Genomic DNA, 24119 nt, shown 5'->3' with positions numbered 1-24119 from the left:
CATCTATTCTACTTCTGACTCAGACCATGAACACATTTTAAGTAAATATATATTGTCTCTGTATAGAGCCATAGAATCTTATGGACAGGATCTTTGAGGTCACCTATACTAACTTACTATCCAATGAGTTAGATGTTCTATAACACCTTTGACTGTTATCTACACCAGAAGTCTGAAAATTTTTTCTGTAAAAGGCCAGACAGTAAATAGTTTAGATTTTGTGCCCATCCAGTCTCTGCTGCAAATACTCTGCCATTGTAGCTCAAAAGCAACAGCAGACAAAACAGGAACAAATGGGCATGGCTGTGCTCCAATAAACCTTTATTTACAAAACAGGAAGTAGGCCAGGTCTGGCCAGAAAGCCACAGTATGCCAACCGCTGATATAGACCCCTCCCAGTTATTTATAAAATTCCATTAGATACATTAGACACCTTGACAGGAAAGTTCTTTGTCGGGGGCACTGAAATAAGCAAATTCACCCATTGCTATAAACAAAATATTGCCTTCTGAAACAAGAGAACATTTATCCTTTGCCATGTATCAGCCCTTCAAATACTTGAAGTAAACAATCATGACTCCCTCAAGTAGTACTCTCTCCAGTCTAAATATCCCCCACGCCTTCAAGCATTCCTCCTGTTATGACATAGTTTTCCAGACTATGTGACCAACTGATCATCCTGTTGTATACATACTCCAGTCCAATAACTATCCTTTGAAGTGCAGAGTACAGATACATGACATATGGTTTTCAAAATATGTAGTAATCAAGATGGAATTTTAATTTTAGAATTTGGCTCACTGTCTCCAAATACAAATGTTTTTAGTTTTCTGGGGGTTTTGTTTTTGACAAAATTACCATTTAGTCTTTAAGAAAAATATATTTTGTGTAGATATAGCCAATGGTTTATTCCCAGTGTCATAACTCTATACATTAATTAAAAATGATTACCAAGAAATAGAAAATATTTTTTGTTTCATTTTGAAAAAAAAAGTAGGCTTAATAAAACAATAAATTCAAAATGGTTCCTACACATCAAAAAATGTTGGCAGAACTTACCTCTACAATTGGAATCATATACTGCAAATTACAAAAGAAAACCATCAGTTATTTTTTTCAGAGAAAATGAAGCACAAAAGGGGAAGAAAACACACACACATCTGCAGTGTGTCCTTTGATGCTGCTGGCCTGTTAGCAAGAACAGAGCATGGCTGCTACAGTCATAGCCAGGCTACCTCTAAATGATGTTCCTTGTTGTATTCCACATTTCAGTAACTTGGGAAGAAACCACATCCATGTTTTTGAAGAAAATTTAGCTCTAATTTCCATGACTTATTGTCATAGAATCCTAAAAAGAATGTTTTTAATAACTAGAAGAAAAAAGTCCATATCTATAGAGCTATAAATGTACCACATTTGGTCTGACTTTACAACCCATTTCTGTAACTTACCATAGTTTAATTTTTTTGATAATTCAGTACCTTAAATAGTATATCGTACATAGTAGATACTAGAGGAATAAATTCATTCTTTAAAGTATAAATATTTTTATTTGTAATGACATCCCAATTCATAACATTTGTTGAGTTTGACTTACAATCTCATGGTGTCTGCTTCCTGCTTGCTTGTCATCACAAAAGCTCTCCCTGGGTAATCTCATCCATGTATGTGATTTAAAACACTATCCACATACTGATGACAACCAAATTTGTTTCTCTAGCCCGGTTTCACTGCAGGGATGCCCCATATATCTAAGAGCCTAGTGGCACATTCACCTGGACAGTCTAACTGCCACTAAAACAACATGTGCAAAGATGGAACACCCTAGGTCATCTCATGATAGGGAATGTTTATTGATTATTCATTATGTTCCACACACTGTGCTGAGTGCTTCACATGGATTTTCTCACTTAATCTTTACAGTGCCATTAAACATGGCAGGTTCATTTCCTTTTACCTGAAACCCCATTCAAATGATAGCATCAGAATATGAAATATGTAACAGACATCATTCATTAACTACCTAGTACCCATTCCCCTGCCCTTCTTCCTGGCCAAGAGAACACCAATTTTGTTCAGGGTATCAATATGTCAAACTGATATCTCAGTTTTCTTTGCAGCAAGGAGCAACTACATGACTCTATAGGAGCCAGTGAAACATAAGGAGATATCCGTTTTGGGAAGTTCAGGAAATGCAACACAATCCTTACCCTTTCCTGCCTTCTTCCTGACTTAATAGTGGATATTATGTGCAGCTGCACTTTTCATTATTTTGGCCATCAGGGAAAGGCCAAGAAAATCATAGAGACATTGGCACTCATATCACTGAGCTACTGAACCAAGGCCAGTAACCATCTACCTCCAGACTTCTTGTTACTGAGAAAAATGAACTCCTATTTGTCATATTCATTTTCAGTATGGTTTTCTACTAATCTGCAGCTGAAAACATTCCTACTGGATACAAAACTATAATATGAACAAGAGATTTCAACAAATTAGAAGGAAAGCAGATGGAGGAGTAACTACACAGAAAAACAAAGGATGCTATAACCCAAGTACTTGCAGAAGCAAAAACAATGAGAAGCAAGTCAGCTCACCTCATGGAACCCACAGTAGACTCAGGATTTGGAGGCACCAAGGACTGCAGAAGACAAGACCTACAGATTTAGCATTTGGAGCTTCCCCAACAAAAAGCCAGCTCACAATCAGTCACCACCATTCCTCAAGCCAACAAGTTTACTATTACATGTTGGAAAATTTCCTTAAAAGTCTGTTTATTCTTGGCTGTCTGTTCATATTTATGAGTAAGTCACTGAAAATATGATTGTAGGGAAAGCCTGGGTATGAAAGAGAGAAGCAAAGCAAACAGAAAAAAAGAAAAGGCAAGGAGGGGTGAAAGGAAAAAAAAAAACTTAGAGGAAACAAAAACAACACAAAAAGCAGAAGAAAACAGCAAAAAGAAAAACACATTATCCTCAGAGAAATATGGAAAAAAATGAATAAGAACAAGGTGCTATGAAGTAGAAACAATCAAAATATTGCAGCAGAAACAAACAAAATTAAAGGAAGGTTGGAAGATGAAGTTGAGGCAATTTCCCAGAAAATAAAGTTTGGAGACTAGGTGAGAAAAGTTGAAAATTAGAGAATCAGGGTGACATAGAAATTTCAAAAGAGGAGAGCCAAGAAGAGAGAGAGAAAGAAATTGTCAAAGGAAGACATTAATTCTCCTCCTCCAAGACCCCAACATCTAAAGTGAAATTAAAACATGCATGAAGGCAGATGATTTTGAAAATGCAGAGAAAGAGGGAGAAACTGAACATCTAAAGAGGTTTCTGAGAGGAACAAACAGGTATAGCTCCCAAACCTTTGTATGAGAATGACATCAAATCTCTCAACAGCAAAGCAAGTCATGGAATTATGCCTTCAGAGTCCTGAGTGGAAGATAATTTTCGGCATAAAATTTTACAGCTCCAACAATCAAGTATGAGGACAGATGAAGGCAGGCAGATGAAGGATACAAACTTTTTGTCTCTCAGGCACCTTTTTGAGGGAAGCTTACGGAGAATTGTGTCAACAAAATAAGGGACTAAATCAAGGGAATGAAAACATGTAATTGAGGAAACAGAAACCTGCTCCAGGAAAGGGGCAAGAGGCTAAACACCAGAATGAATGCTGTTCATCAGGTCTAGACCCAGACTGGGAGGAAGACAAGCTTCCAGGGAAAAGTATAACTGATAGGTTATGAGATGCACTTTGACATTTGGAGGTAGATCTTCTGTGGGGGTTAGAAAAATAGATTGATAAGTATATAGAGTTTCTTTTAGAGAAAAATAGTAAAGTATTAGATTGAACAACATGAAATTACTGTTTTATAGCTCAAAATTTTGTCCAACATTGGCTGTTTTGTACCTTTCAAGGTAACCTACCAGTGAATAATATGATGCAGGAAATCTGCATCAAAAAGTCTAACAATAACAAAAACAAAAGGAAAGTTGGAGGAATATGTGAAACAAGATTGTCAGATATTGTTATTGAAACTGGGTAATAGACATGTGGGGTTGTTCATTGTCCTGTATATGTTTGACTATCCCATAGTAAAAAGCAGTAAAAAAAAAAAAAAAGAAAGAAAGAAAGAAAATCATGACAACATAGAAATGGGCAAAATTTCAGTAATCTTTCAAACGCCTGGAGGAATTTCCACTTAGCAATGCTCCGATTAAGTTATAGAACCACTGGACACAGAAAAAGTCAGTTTTTGAAAGAGCCCATCTACCCTGGATCATCAGTCACAGTGGGTTAAGCAACATCAGGGATGTTTCACATCCCCCATTTCATCCCTTCCTTTATACTGATTCCACTGATTGCATTGTGCAACAAAACAGTACTGACAGCTGTTCCATATGCTTAGATCCAAAACTGAATAAGGCAATCATTTCTCACTGCCCGTCAATTACCTCCCAGTTCATTTCTCTTCTTGTCCAAACTAGATTCCGGGATTCATCATTCTATTCACACCCTTGTAAATATCCGTAAGCCCCTGCTCTATCACTTCTGCTTTTTGTAGCTGGCAACAACCAGCTCTGGAATGAACCCTACCTCCTGCCTTCTCTGCATCTGTACCCAGAGAACTAAATATTACTGGAGAAAATCACCTAAATCTGACAGGCTTAATGTTATATTTATTATTGCAAATCATAAACTGGCAATTTTACTATCGTTGCTGTCTTAAATGCAGCTAAGTTACTTTAAAGAAGCAAAGAGTAAAACCAACAGCCAGCTTCAAACAAAGCAATGGATGCCAGACACTCTCATGGTATCCACAAGGAACTGAAAAAAATAAATGGCATGTTAGAATTCTACTCACAACAAAGATATTTTTCAAGAATGAAGGTAAAATAAAAACACACAGAGACAAAAACTGAAACACAGTTCTCAGGTAACACATCACCAGCAGGCCCAAATTAAAGAAAATACTAAAGAACATTCTTTTGGCAGAATGGAAATATTCCTACACAGAAGCCCAGAGAATTTAGGAGGGAAAAGAGCAACAAAAATGGCAAATCTATAGGAAACCCACCAAATACTGACTTTTAAAAATAATGTCTTATGAACTTTAAAATAGATCATTAAAATATACCACTATAGCAACTAAATAAATAGGGAGATAAATGGCCGTAAAAGGTGCTATAGATCTTGCATTGTTGGAAAAAAGAATAAAGGCCTAAATTAATATCAAATTTTGATATGTTATGGTTGTATGTTGTATCTCCAGGAAAAGCACTAGTAAGAGAATAAAAGAATATACAACTTTTAAACTAATAGAGAAAAAAAGAATAATAAAAAATATTCAATCCGAATGAAGGCTAGAAAGAGGAAACATAGAACTGATAAAACAAGTGGAAAGAACACAGTAAGATATAAATTTAATTCTAAATATACCAGTAATTCCATTAAGCTTAAATGAACTAAACAGTCTAATTTGAAAACAAAGGTTATATGACTACATAAAGAAAAAAAAACAACTATATGCTGTTTAAAACGGACACATATAAAACATAATGAGAAAGAAACATTGAAAATGAAACAACGGGAAATTATTCAAACACATTCATAAATTAAGCTTGTATAACTCTATTAATATCAGATAAAGTAACTTTAAGGCAAAAAGCGTTATTAAAGATAGAGAGAAACACTTTACAGTGATACAAGGCTTAAGTCACCAGGAGACTACAACAGGTCTAAATTTGCATGCATCAAATAACATGGACTCAAGGGCTTCCCTGGTGGCGCAGTGGTTGAGAGTCCGCCTGCCGATGCAGGGGACGCGGGTTCGTGCCCCGGTCCGGGAAGATCCCACATGCCACAGAGTGGCTGGGCCCACGAGTCATGGCCGCTGAGCCTGCGTGTCCGGAGCCTGTGCTCCGCAACAGGAGAGGCCACAACAGTGAGAGGCCCACGTACCACAAAAAAAATTAAAAAATAAAAAAAATAAAAATAACATGGACTCAAAAGATATATAGAAAAAATTGACAAATCTACCAGAAAAAAAGAAGCAAGTCCACAATCATAACTGGACAAGCAGTCAAAAACAAAACCAGTACGGGTTTTAGATAATATGATATGGCAAATTTGATTTAATGAACATATAGAACTCTATTTCCAATGATTACAGAATATACATTCTTTGTAAGGCATAGAGAAGTTTTATAAAAATGATCATATACTGGGCCATGAAAACAGTCTCAACAAACTTCAAAGGACTGAAATTATATACAGGATGTTCTCTGATTATAAGGTAATTAGGTAGAAATCAATAACAAAAAGATACCTAGGAAAGCTAGATATATTTAGAAACTAATAAATATATTTCTACATAATTGATAGGTCAAACTGAAAATTAGAATATATCTTGAAAAATTTTTTTAAACTGTATATAAAAACTTATGAGATACAGATAAAACAGTGCTTAGAAAGCAAATTGGCTTTTGAAATGGCTTTTAAAATGCTATATATTTTAAAAAGAAAGGCTAAAAAATCAATTCACTAAGCATCCATCTCAAAAAGTTAAAAAAAGAGCAGCAAACTAACTACTAAGAAAATCGAAGGAAGAAAATAATTGCAGCAAAATTATAACAACAAAATTAATGAAACAGGAAACATCATATATAGAAAGGATCAACAAAGGCAGAGGTTGATTCTTTGAAAGACCAAGAATATTGACTGATAAAGGCCTAGGGAGAAAAAAAAACAAACAAAAAAGCCCAGACAACTAATATCAGAAATTAAAGGTCAACAGCACTATTCATACTGCAATATTAATAAGATTTTATGCCGATAGATTGGAAATTTTAGAAAATATGGACAAATTTTTTTTAAATACAACTTACCAAAATTGACAAAAGGAAAAGGAAATATGAAAAGTCTTATAAGTGTTAAAGGAATTCAATCTGTAATTTAAAACATCGGGACAAAGAAAACTCCAGGCCCAGAATTAATTGGTGATGAATTCTACTATTTACAGAATAATATCAATATTATAAAAATTCTAGATAAACATAACTTAACTTTGACACTATAAGAAAGGAAAATTACAGACCCATCTCTCATGTGAACATACATGTAAGAATCTTAAACAAAATGCGAGCAAACAATATCCAGCAATATATAAAAAGGAAAATCAGTCATGACTAATTTGAGTTTATTCCAGGAATATAGTACTGATTATATTAGAATATCAATCAATATAATTTGTCCCAATAACAGAATAAAGGAGAAAAATCATATCATCATATTAATTGATATAGAAAAAGTATTTGTTAGGATGCAGTATCCATTTGTGATTTTAAAAGTAGAAGGAAATTTTAATAATCTGATAAATAGTACCTACAAAAAAACTTTTACCAAGTATACTATTTAAAAGTAAAATGTTGGAAGTTTGAGATCAGTAACAAGACATGGATGCCAATTATTACTACTACTTCTGCACAATATTTAAATACTTAAAGTCCTAATCAGTGTAGTGAGCAAGGAAAAGAAATAAAAGGTGAAAGAATAGGAAAGGAAAAAATAAAACTCTCATTATCCTCAGATAATATTCAAAACAATAAAATTCAAAAGATTCTTCATGCAAATTATTAGAATCAACAAGTCAGTCTAGCAAAGTCACTGGAAATAAGGCAATACACAAAACTCAATTGATTTTCTATATATTAGCAATAAACAGGAAAAATGCTTAAGAAGATAGCATTTATAATAGCATCAAAACTATCAAATACCTCGGGAGGAAATATGCAAGACCTTTATGCAGAAAATTATAACATACTATTGAGAGAGTTCAAGAAGAACAAAATAAATCAGAGATTTATCACATTTATAACATAAATTCTCCCTAAATTTATCTTTACATTCAGTGCAATCCCAGTCAAAAGTCAACAGGTTGTTTCATGGAACTTGACAACTTGATCTAAAATCTACTTGGTAATGGAAGGTACTGGAATGGCCAACACAACCTTGACAAAGAGTAAGTTAGAATAACTTGTCTACCAGATGCCAGGACTTATGATAAAGCTACAATAATTAACATGGCATGGTAGTGGTGCAAGGGTAGACAAACAGACCAATGAAACAGAACAGAGAATCCAGAAAAACAGACCCATGCATATGATCCATGGACATTTGATCCAAGGTGATACTGCAGGAGAAAGATCTTTGCTTTATACTAATTCATCAACCTGCACATTAATATCTTATGCACTTTTCTATATATGTGTTGTAGTTCACTATAAAAAAAGTGTATTGATGATTAAAACTAAAAGTAATAATAGTAAAGTAACATAGAAAAATAAAATTGTTACAAACTACTATTATACTAAATATGAAGAAACCAAGTTTGTGTACAAACCAATTATTATACTAAATTTGAAAAGATTGAACTCTGCCATTAAAAGAGAAAAACTTTCAAAATGTGTTAAACAACAAAACATAGCTCTATGTTGTTTATTAAAAGCACCCTTAAAATGATCAAGAGTGGATAAAAATATAAAGGTAAACATAGAAATACCAATGAAATGTAAATTTAAAAGAAAGAGGGAGTAGCAAGGTATAAATTAAATTTAAAAGCATTAAAATGTATAAAGACAAACACTATGTAATGAAAAAAGACACTTTATGAAGATGACACAAGTCATGTATCTGTAGTATCAAACAACACAACAGCAAGAAATGTAAAGAAAAATTAAACGGCAATGGTAACGATGAAAATACAGTTATACAGAAAGACTTCAATACACCTCTTTCATGGGAATTCCCTGGCGGTCCAGTGGTTTGGACTCCACGCTTTCCCTGCCGAGGGCCTGGCTTCAGTCCCTGGTCAGGGAACTAAAATCCCACAAGCTGGGTGTGGTGCGGCATGGCCAAAAAAAACCCGAAAAACAAAAACAAAATACACCTCTTTCATAATTAAATGGATTTAGTTGTCAAAAAATACTGGAATGGAATAACATAATCAACACATTCAAAGACAGATAGGTAGATAGATAGATAGATAGAGAAAGAGAGAGAGAGAGATATGAAATCTCATATGCCTCAGAAAGAGAACATATGTTCCTTTCAGGTCTCTTTTACAGCAAACATCATTGGGTGTCTCCCTAACAGCCATTCCTCTCTCTCTCTTCCTTCTTGATGCCAAATCCCACTTGTTAGAAGGAAAGCTAAAAATGCCAGATACTTCCCTAATATCACTTGAAGCCAGGGCATAGGCTTGTGACCTTGCTCTGTCCAGTGGAACCTGTAGAGCAATCTGCCAGGGTCTTTTAAGAATTTCCTCTCTTAGAAGAGAAGGGAAAAAGTCTCACATTCTTCCTGCTTTGAATTGACCCTGTGAGGGTGTGAAGGACTTGCAGGCAAGCAGAACAGATAGGTCAAGAGGGTCCCAGAGAAACTGACCCCAGAACCCTAATGTAATGGAGCAACTGGACCAACCCTGGAACTACCTGCCCCAGTTTTTTAGAAAGTGAGAAAATTCAGCCGCTTCATTAAGCTACTTTTAACAGATATTCTATTTCTTGCAACCTAAAGTATCCTAATTGGATCACCCATCCTAATTGATCTATCCAAAATAAATCACATCATCACAAGGGTTTAACAATTTTTTCAAAGTAGAGATCTTCTAGGCCCCATTCTCTGATCATCATTAAATAGAAATAGAAATAAGTAATAAAAGGTGACTAAAAAAACATAACCACTGGAAGCTTAAAAAACACATACACAGAATACCATTGGATATTTGCTCAAAGAGGAAATGAAACATGAAAATACAAACTCTCCAGAAAGCAATGAAAAGACTTTTTACCAAAACCTATGGAAGAACTCAAAAGATGTGTTTAGGGTAAATGCCAAATTACCATCTTTAATGTAAAAAGGCTAAAATTAAAGGCAACTACCACTCATGTTGAAGACTTAGAGACCAAGCAGCAAAGAAATAAAAAAGAGGGAATTAATAAAGATTAAAATTAAGGAATGGAAAACCAAAAAAGTAGAAATGATCAATAAATCCAAAAGCTGCCTTTTAAGATATACCAATAAAATAGATAAATTTCTTCCGAGACTGATTAAGGAAAAATGAGGAGAGAATAAAACTATACAAGATTAGGAATTTTCGAAGGAGATATAAACACAGATACAGAAGAGATTTTAAAAACTATAAAATCTATAACCACAAATTTGAAACCCTAGGACAAGTAGATAATTTCAAAAAAGAATTGGATAATTTCCTAGCAAAATATAAATGAATCTGGGAACAAGTGGCAAACCCAAATACACCAATTACGATAGACCAGATTGGAAAGGTGATTAAAGGCCTATCATTAAGAAAGCACCAGGACCAAGTGATTTCATAACTTATTTCAGCTAACCTAAGAACAGTAATCCCAGTATTACTTAAATTATTCCAGAATGAATGAAAAGGGAAACTTCCTAATACATTTCATGAACCAGCAGAACTTTTAACACCAAAACCTGATACAGTAACAACCCTCCCCCCCCAAAAAAAAGGAAACCATAATCTCACTTATAAGTACAGATGCAAATTTTCTAAATAAAACATTGGGAAGCAGTATTCAGCAATGACTCAAGAGAATAACACACTGTGACCAACTAGAGCTTAATTCAAGGAATTCAAGAGTAAAATTCAATGTAATGAAGTTTATTTACCAAAAATCAACAGCAAACATCATTCTTCATCATCATGGTGAAAAAATAAAGCCATTTCAAATAAAATCAGAAACCAGACAGGAATGCTTGCTATGGCTATTACTATTCAACATTGCTGTGAGGAGGTCTAGCAAATGAAATAAACACTGGATAAAAGAGACACTATTTTGGCTAACTACAGAATTGTATACTTACGAAATCTAATAGACTATAGTTTACAAAAAAAACAACAAACAATCAAAGCTAGTACAATTAATGAGAATATTTGATAAGGTAACTCTATAAGATAAATATACAAACATCATTAGGCTTTCCTTATTCTAGCATAAATACCCGGAAACAAAAATGGGAAAAATATTCCATACCTAACTGTGAAAAAAAGCAATAAAATATTGTTACGAAATGAATGTTTGGGTCCTCCCCAAATTTATAGCTTGATGCTTCATCTCCACTGTGATGGTATTTGGAGGTGGGGTGTTTGAGAGGTAATTAGGTCATGAGGATAGAACTCTCATGAATGAGATTAGTGTCCTTATAAGAACAGGTCAGAGAGCTAACTAGCTCTCTTTGTGCCATAGGAGAATACAATGAGAAGTCAACAGTCTGTCACCCAGAAGAGGGCCCTCACCAGAACCTGACCATGCTTGCACCCTGATCTTGCACTTCCATCCTCCATAACTATGAGAATTTCTGTTGTTTATAAACCACCCAGTCTATACGGTGCTTTGTTACTGAAGCCAAACTGACTAAGGCAAATACTTAGGAATAAACTCTGCAAGAAAAGCACAAAACTTAGATGGTGACAACCAGAAAATCACATTGAAGGATAATTTTTAAAATCTGAACAAATGAAAAGATATCCATATTCTTAGATGGAAAGATTTAATAACAATTCTCTTATGTCATAAAAATGTGCAATTAAAAAGCAAGTAAAATATGGGCTCCTAAAAGAGAAAAGAGACATTAGGTAAAAGCTGAGGAAATCTGAATAAACTATGGACTTTACTTAATACCCAGTACATCAATACTGGTTCATTAACTGTAACATATGTATCGTACTAATGTAAAATGTTAATGGGCAAAGGGTGAGGAGTATACGGAAACCCTCTGTACTATCGTCACAATTCTTCTGTAACTGTAAAACTGTTTTAAAAAAGAAAGTTTTCTTTTTTGAAAAAACATATTTGTAAGACAATTAGGGAAGTTAAAAAAAACAAATATTATTCCAATTAAATAGATAAAATTATCTTAAAGTTTAGAGAGAAAATAAATGCCCAAGAAAGCAAAAAAGTGAATGAAAAAGAATAATGAAAGAAAATATACTATAAAGCCACTGTAATTAAATCAATATGGAGTATTAGTATAGGAATAGATATATCAATCAGTGGACCAGAACAGAAAAACCAGAAATAGAATCCAGTTTATATGAGATTTTAATATATTGACAAAAACATATTTCAATTCAATGGGGAAAGAGTGACTATTTAATAAATGGTGCTGGCACAACTCCCTATCCATCTGGTAGGAAATAGTCTCCAATCTCATATTATAAATAAGAAACAAATTCCAGATGGAGTAGATGCCTAATGTAATAAATAAAGCATCAAAAAGTTAGAAGGAAAGCTAGGAAACAACACACAATCTGTTTTTTAACCAGAAAGAAAATATAGCCATATCTAAGTTTATAAAAATGAAAAACAACTTATGTTGTAAAAGCTACCATAAACAAAACTAATAGGCAAATGATAGATTTGGGGAATACTTGGAAAAGAGATAACAGATAATGAGTTAGTAGTCATCACCAGTATACAAAGTGCTGTTAAAAATTGGCAAGAGACAAGCAATCCAGTGAGAAAATTGGTAAAGGATGTGAAAAGGGAATCCATGAGAACAAATCCACATAGCATGAAGATGCTCCAACTATCAATTAGAGAAATGCAAACTACAGTAAAAAAAATAATATATCACTCTACACCAAATCAGATAAAAGAAAAATGAGAGTGCAACAGTACCAATTGCCAACAGGATGAATAGAAAAAAATGTAATTGTTTACAGCTGTTCTGAAAAGCAGTCAGGCAAATATTTTTAAATTAAAAGTATGCAAGACACTTCAACCAACAAATCACACTCCTAGAAATCTATCTCATAAAAATAAAATCACCAATAAAATGTTTATTGCATCATTGCTCTTATTGCGGAAAAAAATAAAAAGTAACAAAATGAGTTTCCCAGCAATAAGGTAATAAATAATGGTACATCTATACTGTAGAATATTAAGCAGCCATTAAAAAGAATGAATTAGTGTTACACCATTTGACTTGGAGGGATTTTCCTGGATGTATTTTTGAATGATAAAATGAAATGCAGGGACTTCCCTGCTGGTGCAGTGGTTAAGAATCCGTCTGCCAATGCAGGGGACACGGGTTCGAGCCCTGGTCTGGAAGATCCCACATGCCGCAGAGCACCTAAGCCCGCGAGTCACAACTACAGAGCACACATGCCTAGAACCCGTGCTCCACAGCAAGAGAAGCCACAGCAATGAGAAGACCACGCACCGCAACAAAGAGTAGCCCCCGCTTGCCACAGTGAAAGCGGCCTAGGGAAAGCCCGCTCGCGGCAACGAAGACCCAACACAGCCAAAAATAAATAAATAAATAAATTTATATTAAAAAAAATAAAATAAAAGTGAGATGCAGAGAGGTGCATACACCACAATCCCATTTTTAAAAAGCAAACATTGAACAAAACCCTCAAATATATGTGCACCCGTGTGTGTGTGTGTGTGTGTGTGTGTGTGTGTTGTGTAAAGGCAAACATGGAGACAAACATGGAAGGAAACACACACAGGTTGCTAACACAGATGACTGGCAGCATGGCAGGGAAGAAGGGTGTGCAGGGGTTGGAAAGGAAAAATGGGCAGAATGTATGATATGATTATGTTAAGGAAATTAATCAAAAGCTTGCTACAACATGGACTAGGGTATAACATGATTGGCATGAGCATCCATCCTCCATGTGGTCCCCAATCTCAAACTATATCATAGTCATCTGGCATTTTCTCATCCACTGAACTATTAGTTCTGCATAATGTTGCTCACAGTCCTCTCATTTGTGCATTTTGTGACTATCCTACTGAAAAAGATAATTTTTCCATTAACTGTTACCCCACATTTTATGAAATTGAATTTTGGACCCCACTCTTCAAGTTGGGGTATGGTTTATGCACAAATGCAAATATGTACCTATACATAAAGAAATTAGAAAAAATAAGGAATTGGTACTTATATATTTCTTGATTGTTGAACGTCCATAAAGTAAAAAATACTAGTTATAGAAAAATATGCATGAAGTATTTCATTTCAGTAAAAGCATGCAAAACTCTAATTTTAAACGTACAATTAAGTATTTTTAAGTGAAAAAGAAAGCTTTGGATAGGATTCACAAAGCCACTGGCTCAGGTTACATAAAGGGGAAGGAAGTAGAAAGGAGGGGCCGATTACTAACTTTGCTTTTATACCTCTCTACATTTTATTACTTCACTTATTACAACAAGTAAAAAAGTATTGCTCTTGAAATCTGAAAACATTAAGTAAAGAAAACAAAGATAAATTGCAAATAATAAAGTAAATTGGGTATCAACGAGTAGCTACCTCGTAAGACATGTTGTGAAGATTAAATGAGATAAATGTAAAGTTTTTAGCACATTACCTAACATGCTGCAAACGCTCGATAAATAGGAGCAATTTTTATTTAAAAAATAAGACTACAGAGAGCAGTGGCAATTAGGAAGCTGAAAAGATAACGTCTTTGAAAATGACACTGTGTACACAAGGCACTTTTTTCCCTACAACTGAATCTGATCTCCTTTGCACTGCAAGGACTCATATTACGGTAACTATACAGCTCATCAAACACACTTTCATTGACGGTAAAAATAAAATTACAATAAGATAAATAAGATACTTAAACAATACAAAGGAAATGGCAACTTTTTGCCTTGCAGGCTCTTTAAGAACTTCAAGAACCATCCTAAAGCGCTATGCTTCTGTCACAACCACTTCTGATGAGAAACACTTGACCCTGGATGTTTCCCTCATATTAGAGGAGACTGAACAGAACACATTTCATACAGATTGGAGAGTGATGCTACTGCTCTTTCTGAGGGCCTGCCCAAGTGGGAAATCCATTCCTAGACATAGAAATTCCACTCTCAACTCTGAAAATTTCTTTGCTGGTCTGCCTAAAAGCATGTTGGTTTAGTGATAATCTACAAACTAAATTTGGTCCATCAATTCTATTCTTATTGTACAGCCAAACATTGAAATAAGTTCATAAGTTGCATGAGTGTGTTATTAGTCTTATTACTTACATGGAATTGACTTTCTCTTCAGGGCCTTGCACTTGGCCTGTCACAGTGCCTTTGCTGGTATTCTTCACCCAGCCAACCACCCCTATTTTCCTTGCCTCATCTTCGGTGTACTGGTTTCAGGAGAAAACAAGAGAGACGAAGTCCATCATCAAAGGTCTGAATTTACAACATACTTGATTCTAACATTCAAAAAGGTATGGTCACAAAAAAGCTGATTCCTTTAAAATATAGTCTATGCCAAAGATTGTGTAGCTGACCCATAGTAATACCTATATTTATAAAAACTTTCGTTTAAATGGTATTTTTTGTGTGTGTGCTAAATTCCACATTCAGTAAAGACAAGCACATTATGAGAAAATAAACTGATGGTGGGAATTATTTCAGAAAACAATTTCCATGATGTGTTTTGGAATCCATAAAACTCAGTTGCATTGCCCTCACAACCTGCTAATGCTAAATTACACCGTCAATCTGGGTTTCAAATGATGATCACTCCAAGATTCTTAATCACTGAGCAAAAATATCCAGTTATGATCAACATAAAGTATTGGATTAAAAGATTCCAGTGTTCTCTGTTGACTCTGGACTTGCCACGCAATTGTTATAATTGCCTATGAGTAAATTTATTTCTCCTATTATTCGTAATAGTTTTTTAAAATTCCTTTTCCTGATTCCAAATTCAATTATGCTACCAGCACATGCAAACCTAGAAACATTTTTATTTTGTATTACTTTAACTACATCACACTAAAATTCTTGTGGAGCCAGAATACCAGCATTTTTTAGAAACATGCTCTCTCCTGTTTGGAGGCCAGGGTGACCAAGAGCTCTACACTCCACGTCCCCAACTAAATGAAGCAGCGCAAACCAAGATGATTACAGCTAGGATTGCTGGAACGGCTGGGTTCTGAAAATGTCATGCCTTCACAGATAGCAATGAAAAAGAAGACAATCTGAACTCCAGGGGATGCGACTATCTCTAAAGGCAGAGACTTGACTTGTGGGAACCTGTTAGAACCCTTAGAGGTTAGGAACAGAGACCTAGCTAGTGATTCCCAGCTCAAACAGTAGGTGAGAATACATGCCACGTTTAACTTTTAGGAAAGGAGTACTATATTTTAAAAATTGATATTTTAAAAGTATTTTAAAATAAATAAATATTTTAAAATAAATAAATATTTTAAAATAAATATCTAAAAGGCAGCAAGGGGTTTTAACTTTAAAAACCTAGGAACCACTTCCTTGTGCAACAATGGGTTTTTCTCATTTTGCAATTCAAGATATGTACCCTTGACTGGAGAGATTCTTACATCCAGAACAAGTGGAAGACCCCATACTGTGTATTAAATATACCTAATCAAAATGTTTAATTGGATCACCCCAAGAGAGATACTTTCGAAATTCCTAGAAATATTAACGGAAAACTAGGAAGGCTGTAATGTTTTTAATAGGCTACTTTTAAAAGACATCCTTAATAAAAATCTCAACCAGTAACTTGAAAGAAATACAAATATTTCTTCATTCACTGTCAAGGACAGGAAATTAGCAATAGATTAGCACTAAGTAGATAACTGCTCTGTCTCTGTGACTAAATAACAGTGGGGGTGGGAGGGAGATGGCAAAAAATAATAAACAGATTGGTGACTTACCATCCTGAAGCAAACACCTGTATAAGAGAAAGATGAAAAGAAATGTCAGGTTGTCTACCTTTAAAAAAAGTATATATTTCCTGACTTAGCTTTCATCTAGTTTATTAAATAGTAAGTAAATGAAATGAACAAAACCTTTAATATCTGAATGCATTCAGAAAGTGTTTTTTAAAAATTCTTTTCTTTTAAAACAAAAAGAGAAAAAGGAGTGTTATTTTTGAAGAAAAAGAATAATATTCTGAAACCAAAGTATAATGAAACGCCAAACTGCATATTCCTTCTATTTTAAAATGCTAAATAAAACAAAATAATTACTACAAGAACAGTTGAGTGTGCTGGCATAAAACTTACCCACTCTCAGCTTTTAGAATGTCTTCTTTAGGGGCTTCCCTGGTGGCACAGTGGTTAAGAATCCACCTGCCAATGCAGGGGACACGGGTTCAAGCCCTGATCTGGAAAGATCCCACTTGCCACGGAGCAACTAAGCCGGTACACCACAACTACTGAGCCTGCACTCTAGAGCCGTGAGCCACAGCTACTGAAGCCCGCGTGCCACAACTACTGAAGCCCATGTGCCTACAGCCCGTGCTCCGCAACAAGAGAAGCCATGGCAATGAGAAGCCCGCACACTGCAACGAAGAGTAGCCCCCGCTCGCCGCAACTAGAGAAAGCCCATGTGCAGCAACGAAGACCAAACGCAGCCAAAAATAAATAAATTAAATAAATAAATAGAATGTCTTCTTTAAATACAAGGACTAAATTCAAGTTTAAATGTAATAAAACATTACTATTTTAATTCCACTTTCTGGAAAAGGCAAAACTACAGGGACAGGAAACTGATCTGTGATTGCCAAGGGCGGGAGTGGGAACGAGTGGGGCACCGAAAAGGAGCACGAAGGAAATTTTTGGGGTGATTGGACTGTTTTATGTCTCAGTTGTGCTGGTAGTGGTGGTGGTTACATGACGGTATGCATTTATCAAAACTCATTGAACTGTATACTAAAAAGGGTGAATATTAATGTAAATTATACCTCAATTTTTATAAATTAGAAAAAAAATAGGCAAATCACAGGGGATAGATCAAATCAATCTCAGAGAGGTCAAAAGATATTGCTTCTCCAAACAGCAATTGAGCCTGATTAAGAGGATACAGAAGACAAGATCAGTGGCTTGGGTAATTTTATGTAGTTTTGTAAGCAGATTTATAATAACAAGGAGTATCATTTGTTTCCTGAGGGTAGTGTATTGTGGTACCAAATGAATACGAAGAAATAAAGAGTAGTGGAGCAAAAAAGGCAGGATAGTATCACAAGTGAAATTCTTATGGGGCTATAAAAAATATTTTAAAAGATACCTATAGGGCTTCCCTGGTGGCGCAGTGGTTGAGACTCCGCCTGCCGATGCAGGGGACACGTGTTCGTGCCCCGGTCCAGGAAGATCCCACATGCCGCAGAGCGGCTGGGCCCGTGAGCCATGGCCACTGAGCCTGCACGTCCGGAGCCTGTGCTCCGCAACAGGAGAGGCCACAACAGTGAGAGGCCCGCGTACCAGGAAAAAAAAAAAAAAGATACCTATAAATGTGAGGGAAGGATGAGTGGGGAGTATTGATCTGAAGAAGAACCAGAAAGGTAATCTGTTATATAGATGGAGGGAAAGACATGAGTCAGTAGATATAAAAGGAATGGGCAGAAAATTCAAGGGAAACTTCAGGTTAACCAGACCATGTAGAAGAGACAAAACAGGCAGAACTGTGGAGAAGTGTGCAGTCATTTTTTCCTGGAGTGAGGGGATCCCAGAAGACACTGACTAAGCAGAGTTGAAGGTTCGGGTCCAGGCCTATTGTGCATATTCCCCTCTGAGTTTCTCAACAGTGAACAGCCCCAAATGATGTTAGCAATAAGAAAAGAAAGCACATGCAACTGAAGTAAACAGAAATTGGAAACATATAGTCCAGCTCTTTCCTATTCAGACCGGTCCATGAACCAGAGGCACCAGCATCACCTGAGAGGTTTTTAGAAAATCAAATTGTCAAGCTCCTCCCCAGCACTAAAGAATCAGAAACTCTGCAGGTTGCATCTTGGAATCCAATTTTAACATGCTCTCCAGGTGATTTTTATGCCCACTAAAGTTTAGAATCAATGGTTGGCTCCACCTTAAAGGAAGGTCTGGGAAAGGTTTGAAAAAGATTTATATTTCAGGTGAAGAATTGCATCGCAAAGGGGAAAACTCCAATCTTGTAGGGTACTGCAGGTCTGATGCATTTCTCATTCGTGCTGTTCAAATTCCTGTTGGTAATAAATCATGTACTTGCATGTCAATATTGCCTCAGCTATTTTACAAGTCAACAGCGCTACTTGAAAGAAACCATGGATAATGAAAAGACAAAAAACCCTGTCCTGCACTCTAACTGGATTTGGTGCTGGAGCAGAGCAGGCAGCCTGTAACTTAGGTTGCTCCCTCCACCCTTGCTACTTACTGCCAGAAACACCGGAGCTGCCAGAAAGGGAGGTTAACAACAAGCTGCCCACTCCACCCTACTCCACCCCACTCCACCCCCGGTGAAGAGCAACATCCTTTCAACATTTATGAATTCCCAGCAGCCCTTCCACCATCTATTTACTGATGACAAAAAGGCCATTTGCTTAAGGTGACAGGATTTGAGGAATTTTTAAAAGAGTTATCCAACACATTGCAGGGTTAAGGAAATTACCTACTCCAGTCTGCTAATGAAATGTTCTTTTCACACAGACATAATCTAAGAATCAGGCAACTCATATATATATATATATATATATATTTTTTTTTTTTTTTTTTTTTTTTTGCGGTACGCAGGCCTCTCACTGCTGTGGCCTCTCCCGATGCAGAGCACAGGCTCCGGACGCACAGGCTCAACGGCCATGGCTCACGGGCCCAGCCGCTCCACGGCATGTGCTATCTTCCCGGACCGGGGCACGAACCCGTGTGCCCTGCATCAGCAGGCGGACTCTCAACCACTGCGCCACCAGGGAAGCCCCACAATTCATATATTTAATAAGCACACTAGGGACTTCCCTGGTGGTGCAGTGGATAAGACTCTGCACTCCCTATGCAGGGGGCCTGGGTTCAATCCCTGGTCAGTGAACTAGGTCCCACATGCATGCGGCAACTAAGAGGTCGCATGCCACAACTAAGGAGCCCACATGCCGCAACTAAGGCCTGGTGCAACCAAATATATAAATAAATATTAAAAAAAAAATAAGCACACTTTTAGACATTCTGATTATTCACTTAACAAATATTCATTGTCTAATTCTGCAGAGAATGAGATAAGTAAATAAGACAGTCCTGCCATCTAGGAGCTTACAGTATAGTGAGGAAGATAGACAAGTAAAATGGCAATTAAAATGTAGAAGACAACAGGTACAAACTTCCAGTTATAAGATAAATAAGTACTAGGGATGTGATGTACAACACGATAAATAAAATTAACTTATGCTTATGTTACATATGAAAGTTGTGAAGAGAGTAACTCATAAGAGTTCTCATCTCAAGGAAAAATATTTATTCCTTTTTCTTTTATTTTGTATCTATATGAGATGATGGATAGTCACTAAACTTATTGTGATAATCATTTCATGATGTAAGTCAAATCATGCTGTACACCTTAAACTTATATAGTGCTGTATGGCAATTATATCTCAATAAAACTGGGGAAGAAAGAATAATAAATAAAACTTTAAAAATAAATAAAACATAGGACAATTATGAGTTGAAAGATGTATAAACCAGGATGCAAGTGGGAGTTCACAGGACAGACAAATGACCCACCCAGTCTTGGGTAATTTTAGGGCAGGCTTATTGAAAACGGGACATTGATACTTCAATGATGAGCAAAAATTAGTATGATGAGAATGGAATAACATTAAAGATGGAAGAGCATGTGCAAAGTCCCCAAATCAGGATCATGACCTATTTGGATACCACGCACAGTTAAATATTCAAAACCATGTCATTGCACTCATTTTACCAATTATTTCTAGCCCCAAACTTCATTTTCAAGACTTGCTAAAAAATAGTTTAATTCTGTTTCAACTGTTTCTAGAAAAATGGGTAAAAATGTTTTTACACCCTAGTCCAAGTTATCATAATCTCTCAACTAATCCACAGCAATGGCCCCCTTCACTAGTCTCCCTATGTCTAGTTCTGCCCTCCTACAGTCTAGTCTCCATAAAGCAGCCAAGGTGCTTTTCTTTCCTTAAGTAAAATCAAATCACTTCCTTTCCCAGCTTAAAACCCTCTGGTGGCTCCCTATCACACTCAAAATAAAATACATTCTGGTTACCACAGCCTCCAGGCCCCTTTCTAATGCTCTGTCTCATCTCTTAGGACTCCTGTCTGCTCATTTCATTCCAGCCAAATTTTTCTCCTTTGTGTCCCTCAACATGCCAAGCATATCCCTGCCTCATGGCCTTTGCATTTACTATTCCCTCTGTCTAAACTGCTCTTCCCCCTGATCTTCTCATTGCTGGCTCCTTCTCATCATTCATGTCTCTGCACCAATGTCATCTCCATAGAGAAATAGTCCCTGACCAATTTATCTAAAACAGCACTGCATCCTTATATGTTTCCTGGATATGCATAACCGATTACCATATGATATTACTAGGTATTTATTTGTGGGTTTTTTTTTTTCTGTCTTGTTCAACACTGTGTCCCCAGCACCTAGACCAGAGCTTGGCACATAGTTGTTGAATAAATAAGTAAAAGAAAAACCAGCTGATAAATATTTAAGTGAACTGTTTTACTGTCCTGTACTAATTCATTATTAACATTGTACATATACATCCAACCATACTTATTAGAGTTTAAGTTTAATTTCAAAGTGATGATGATAAATTTACTGCACTCAAAGCGGGAAAGAATCATAAGACTTCTGTGTTGATTCTAGCAGAACTTTACTGCTTTATCTAAATGATAATATATAGTTTGATGTGTGTATGTGTGTGTGTGCTTATATATACTATATACTAAAAAGGGTAGCAAGAAGTCACTACATAATGCCTAAGTTGACAAATCAGGAAATATTAATATGAGCATGTTGTTTATAAATAATGGCTTAACAACCATAAGAACTGAAAAAAGAAATGGTTAAACTGGTTGTCTTACAGAACTTAGAGGACTTGGGATAGAAGACTAGAGCAGGACATGGTGGCTGTATTTGTAACTATGAATGGTAAGGGCACACACACATTTATTAAACAGATCTTAAAACAGTATAACTAAAGGATTGTCCTTTAAGTTTAAGAGACTTAATTTTAGGCTAAGTTCATACTGCTTGACAAATTGGGTAGATAACACAAGTGTTGCCCATTGCTTTAAGCAGTGATAAATGGGAAAAAAAATAAGACTGAGATAAATCATATGTGAAAGATTCAATATGTACTTAACAGAAATTTAGGTTGTCTTGGTTATAAACCAAATATTTTGAGATTGAGACCAGGGAGATCAAAGTCTTTCTGTAGTATGTCTTTTTGCATCACTACTTGGGAAAGACTAACAAATGTAATTACTATGCTGTTAAATGTATTTAACATATGAATATCTGTGACAGACACTGTTAGTTGCCTACACAAAATCCATTTTCCCCTTCTGCTTTTCTAACAGAATTCTGATTTTACTTGAGGCAGCAACATGCTCTTCCATATTTATCGATCTTCCCTCTAAGGGGTGGTCCATGTCAAGTGGTTCAGCCAAATCACTGGTTGAAGCTTTCAACAAAGCTCTTTGACAGGGGCTGTCTCAGCCAGGGGTTTCCTCCTTGTTCCCTCTCTCTTGCTGACTGTAGGGTGAACGTAATGATTGGAGCGATAGCAGCCGTCTTGGAACCATGAAGGAAAGTCCAAGGAAATCACAGAGACCTTGGCAGCGACATCCCTGAGGGATGGGGGAAGTAAGGGATGGGGAGTGACTGAGAAAGGGAACTGTGGGGCAGGGATTCTTTTTGGGGTGATGGAAATATTCTAAATTAGATAGTGATGATAGCTGCAAAACATTGTGAATCCAGTAAAAAACACTGTATATTGAGTATGTTTGAACACGTTACAAGAGTGAATTTAATACTATGTGAATTAGATCTCAATTTTTTTTTATGTCACACACAAAAAAAGGAAAGCAGGAAACAGGACTGTGACGTCGTCCTTCCTCTCTCTCTGTAGAACAAGGACAGTCATTCCCCAATTTGCTCTCCATACAACATCCCTGACTTCTCCTATCATTCCACACCAAAAAACTCTGCTCTGCAGATCATCTTGAAGTACTACAACGAGAACTAAATAGTTGAGCTCCCTCTAGATGTCACTGCTTATTTCTGGGAGAGAAAGTTTCTTTGCCCATGTGATAGTTCCTTTAACGGGGAGAAATATCCACTAGTGTGTCACTCCTGGCCACTCTCTACCTGTTCCTAACTCCTCGGAGACATGCAGTGACTTATCTAATGGTTAAGTTTGGGAGGAGAAACATACATAGTCCAGGTGCTTCCTCTTCTTCCTTCTGGGAACTAGTTATTCAAAGGAATCATCCCTTCTGTTCTGTTGAGGGAGCCCTGCTGGTGCCTGGGTTGGTGTGTTTAATTCTGCAGTACAGATTATTACAAAGTCTACTTACCTGAAGATTGAGACACATCCCCCAAACTCTGCTTTACTCACTGTCTTACTTGTCAATAACTCACATAATGAAGAGGGGTGTTGTTTACTGGGTCCCTCAACCACAACCCATATTTTAAAGCCTTAGAAGGAATGTGTATCAAGAGGTGTCAGGACCTCCAGCCCATTAACTTTGTGACGCAGTGAACCACGCAGGAATTAACTGTTCAAAGCCCTGGAATTTTCTCAGTCTTTCTGAGAGTCCCCATCCCTAGTCTGAAGCATTCTGTGCAACAGAGGGAGGTCCATATAGCAAACAAAGTGAATGTGAACACAGATCTTCTGCAGCTGAGTAGCACTAACTGGAACTGAGCACTCTCAGGACAGGGCCTGTACTGGAGAAGTCGCTTCCATGGGCTTCCGTGGCCTCTCTACACTGCTTTCACCCTGCTTGCTAAAGAGAAGGGAAGCTGATATGACACATGCAGTTTTTTTTACAGACCCACTGCTCTGGAAACTGGGACAGACATCAGCCGCTTCAGTTATGAGAGACTCAAACAAAATATGCCACTCAATCAAGTCACAGTCAGCTGCAACCGGACCTTGCTTTGTGAAAAGATGTGTCAGGGAGAAACTCTGAGGTGAATATTTGCAAAGCAAATCATACTTTAAATCTACAAAGAAGTATTGATGTTTAAAGAAACCATATGATGAATTCTAAACATTAGGATCCTTTCATGTAAAATCAAATTTTCATATTAACCTGTAAT

At 36.3% G+C, this 24119-nt stretch overlaps 1 protein-coding gene across 1 annotated transcript in view; it reads right to left on the bottom strand.

Moving 5' to 3' along the window:
* ACYP2 (acylphosphatase 2) overlaps window positions 1-24119 on the bottom strand; it is a 165162-nt gene that overhangs the window by 133200 nt on the left and 7843 nt on the right. Inside the window, exons 2-3 of the mRNA XM_032653679.1 lie at window positions 16730-16746; window positions 15081-15190 (exon numbers count right to left, since the gene is read on the bottom strand). Coding sequence (XP_032509570.1) covers window positions 15081-15190; window positions 16730-16746 — 127 coding nt within the window. The remainder of the gene's footprint in view (window positions 1-15080; window positions 15191-16729; window positions 16747-24119) is intronic.

Source organism: Phocoena sinus, chromosome 13, assembly GCF_008692025.1.
Source record: "Phocoena sinus isolate mPhoSin1 chromosome 13, mPhoSin1.pri, whole genome shotgun sequence".
In the NCBI taxonomy this organism is placed as follows: domain Eukaryota; kingdom Metazoa; phylum Chordata; class Mammalia; order Artiodactyla; family Phocoenidae; genus Phocoena; species Phocoena sinus.
This window is presented reverse-complemented; position numbering and strand designations above follow the sequence as displayed.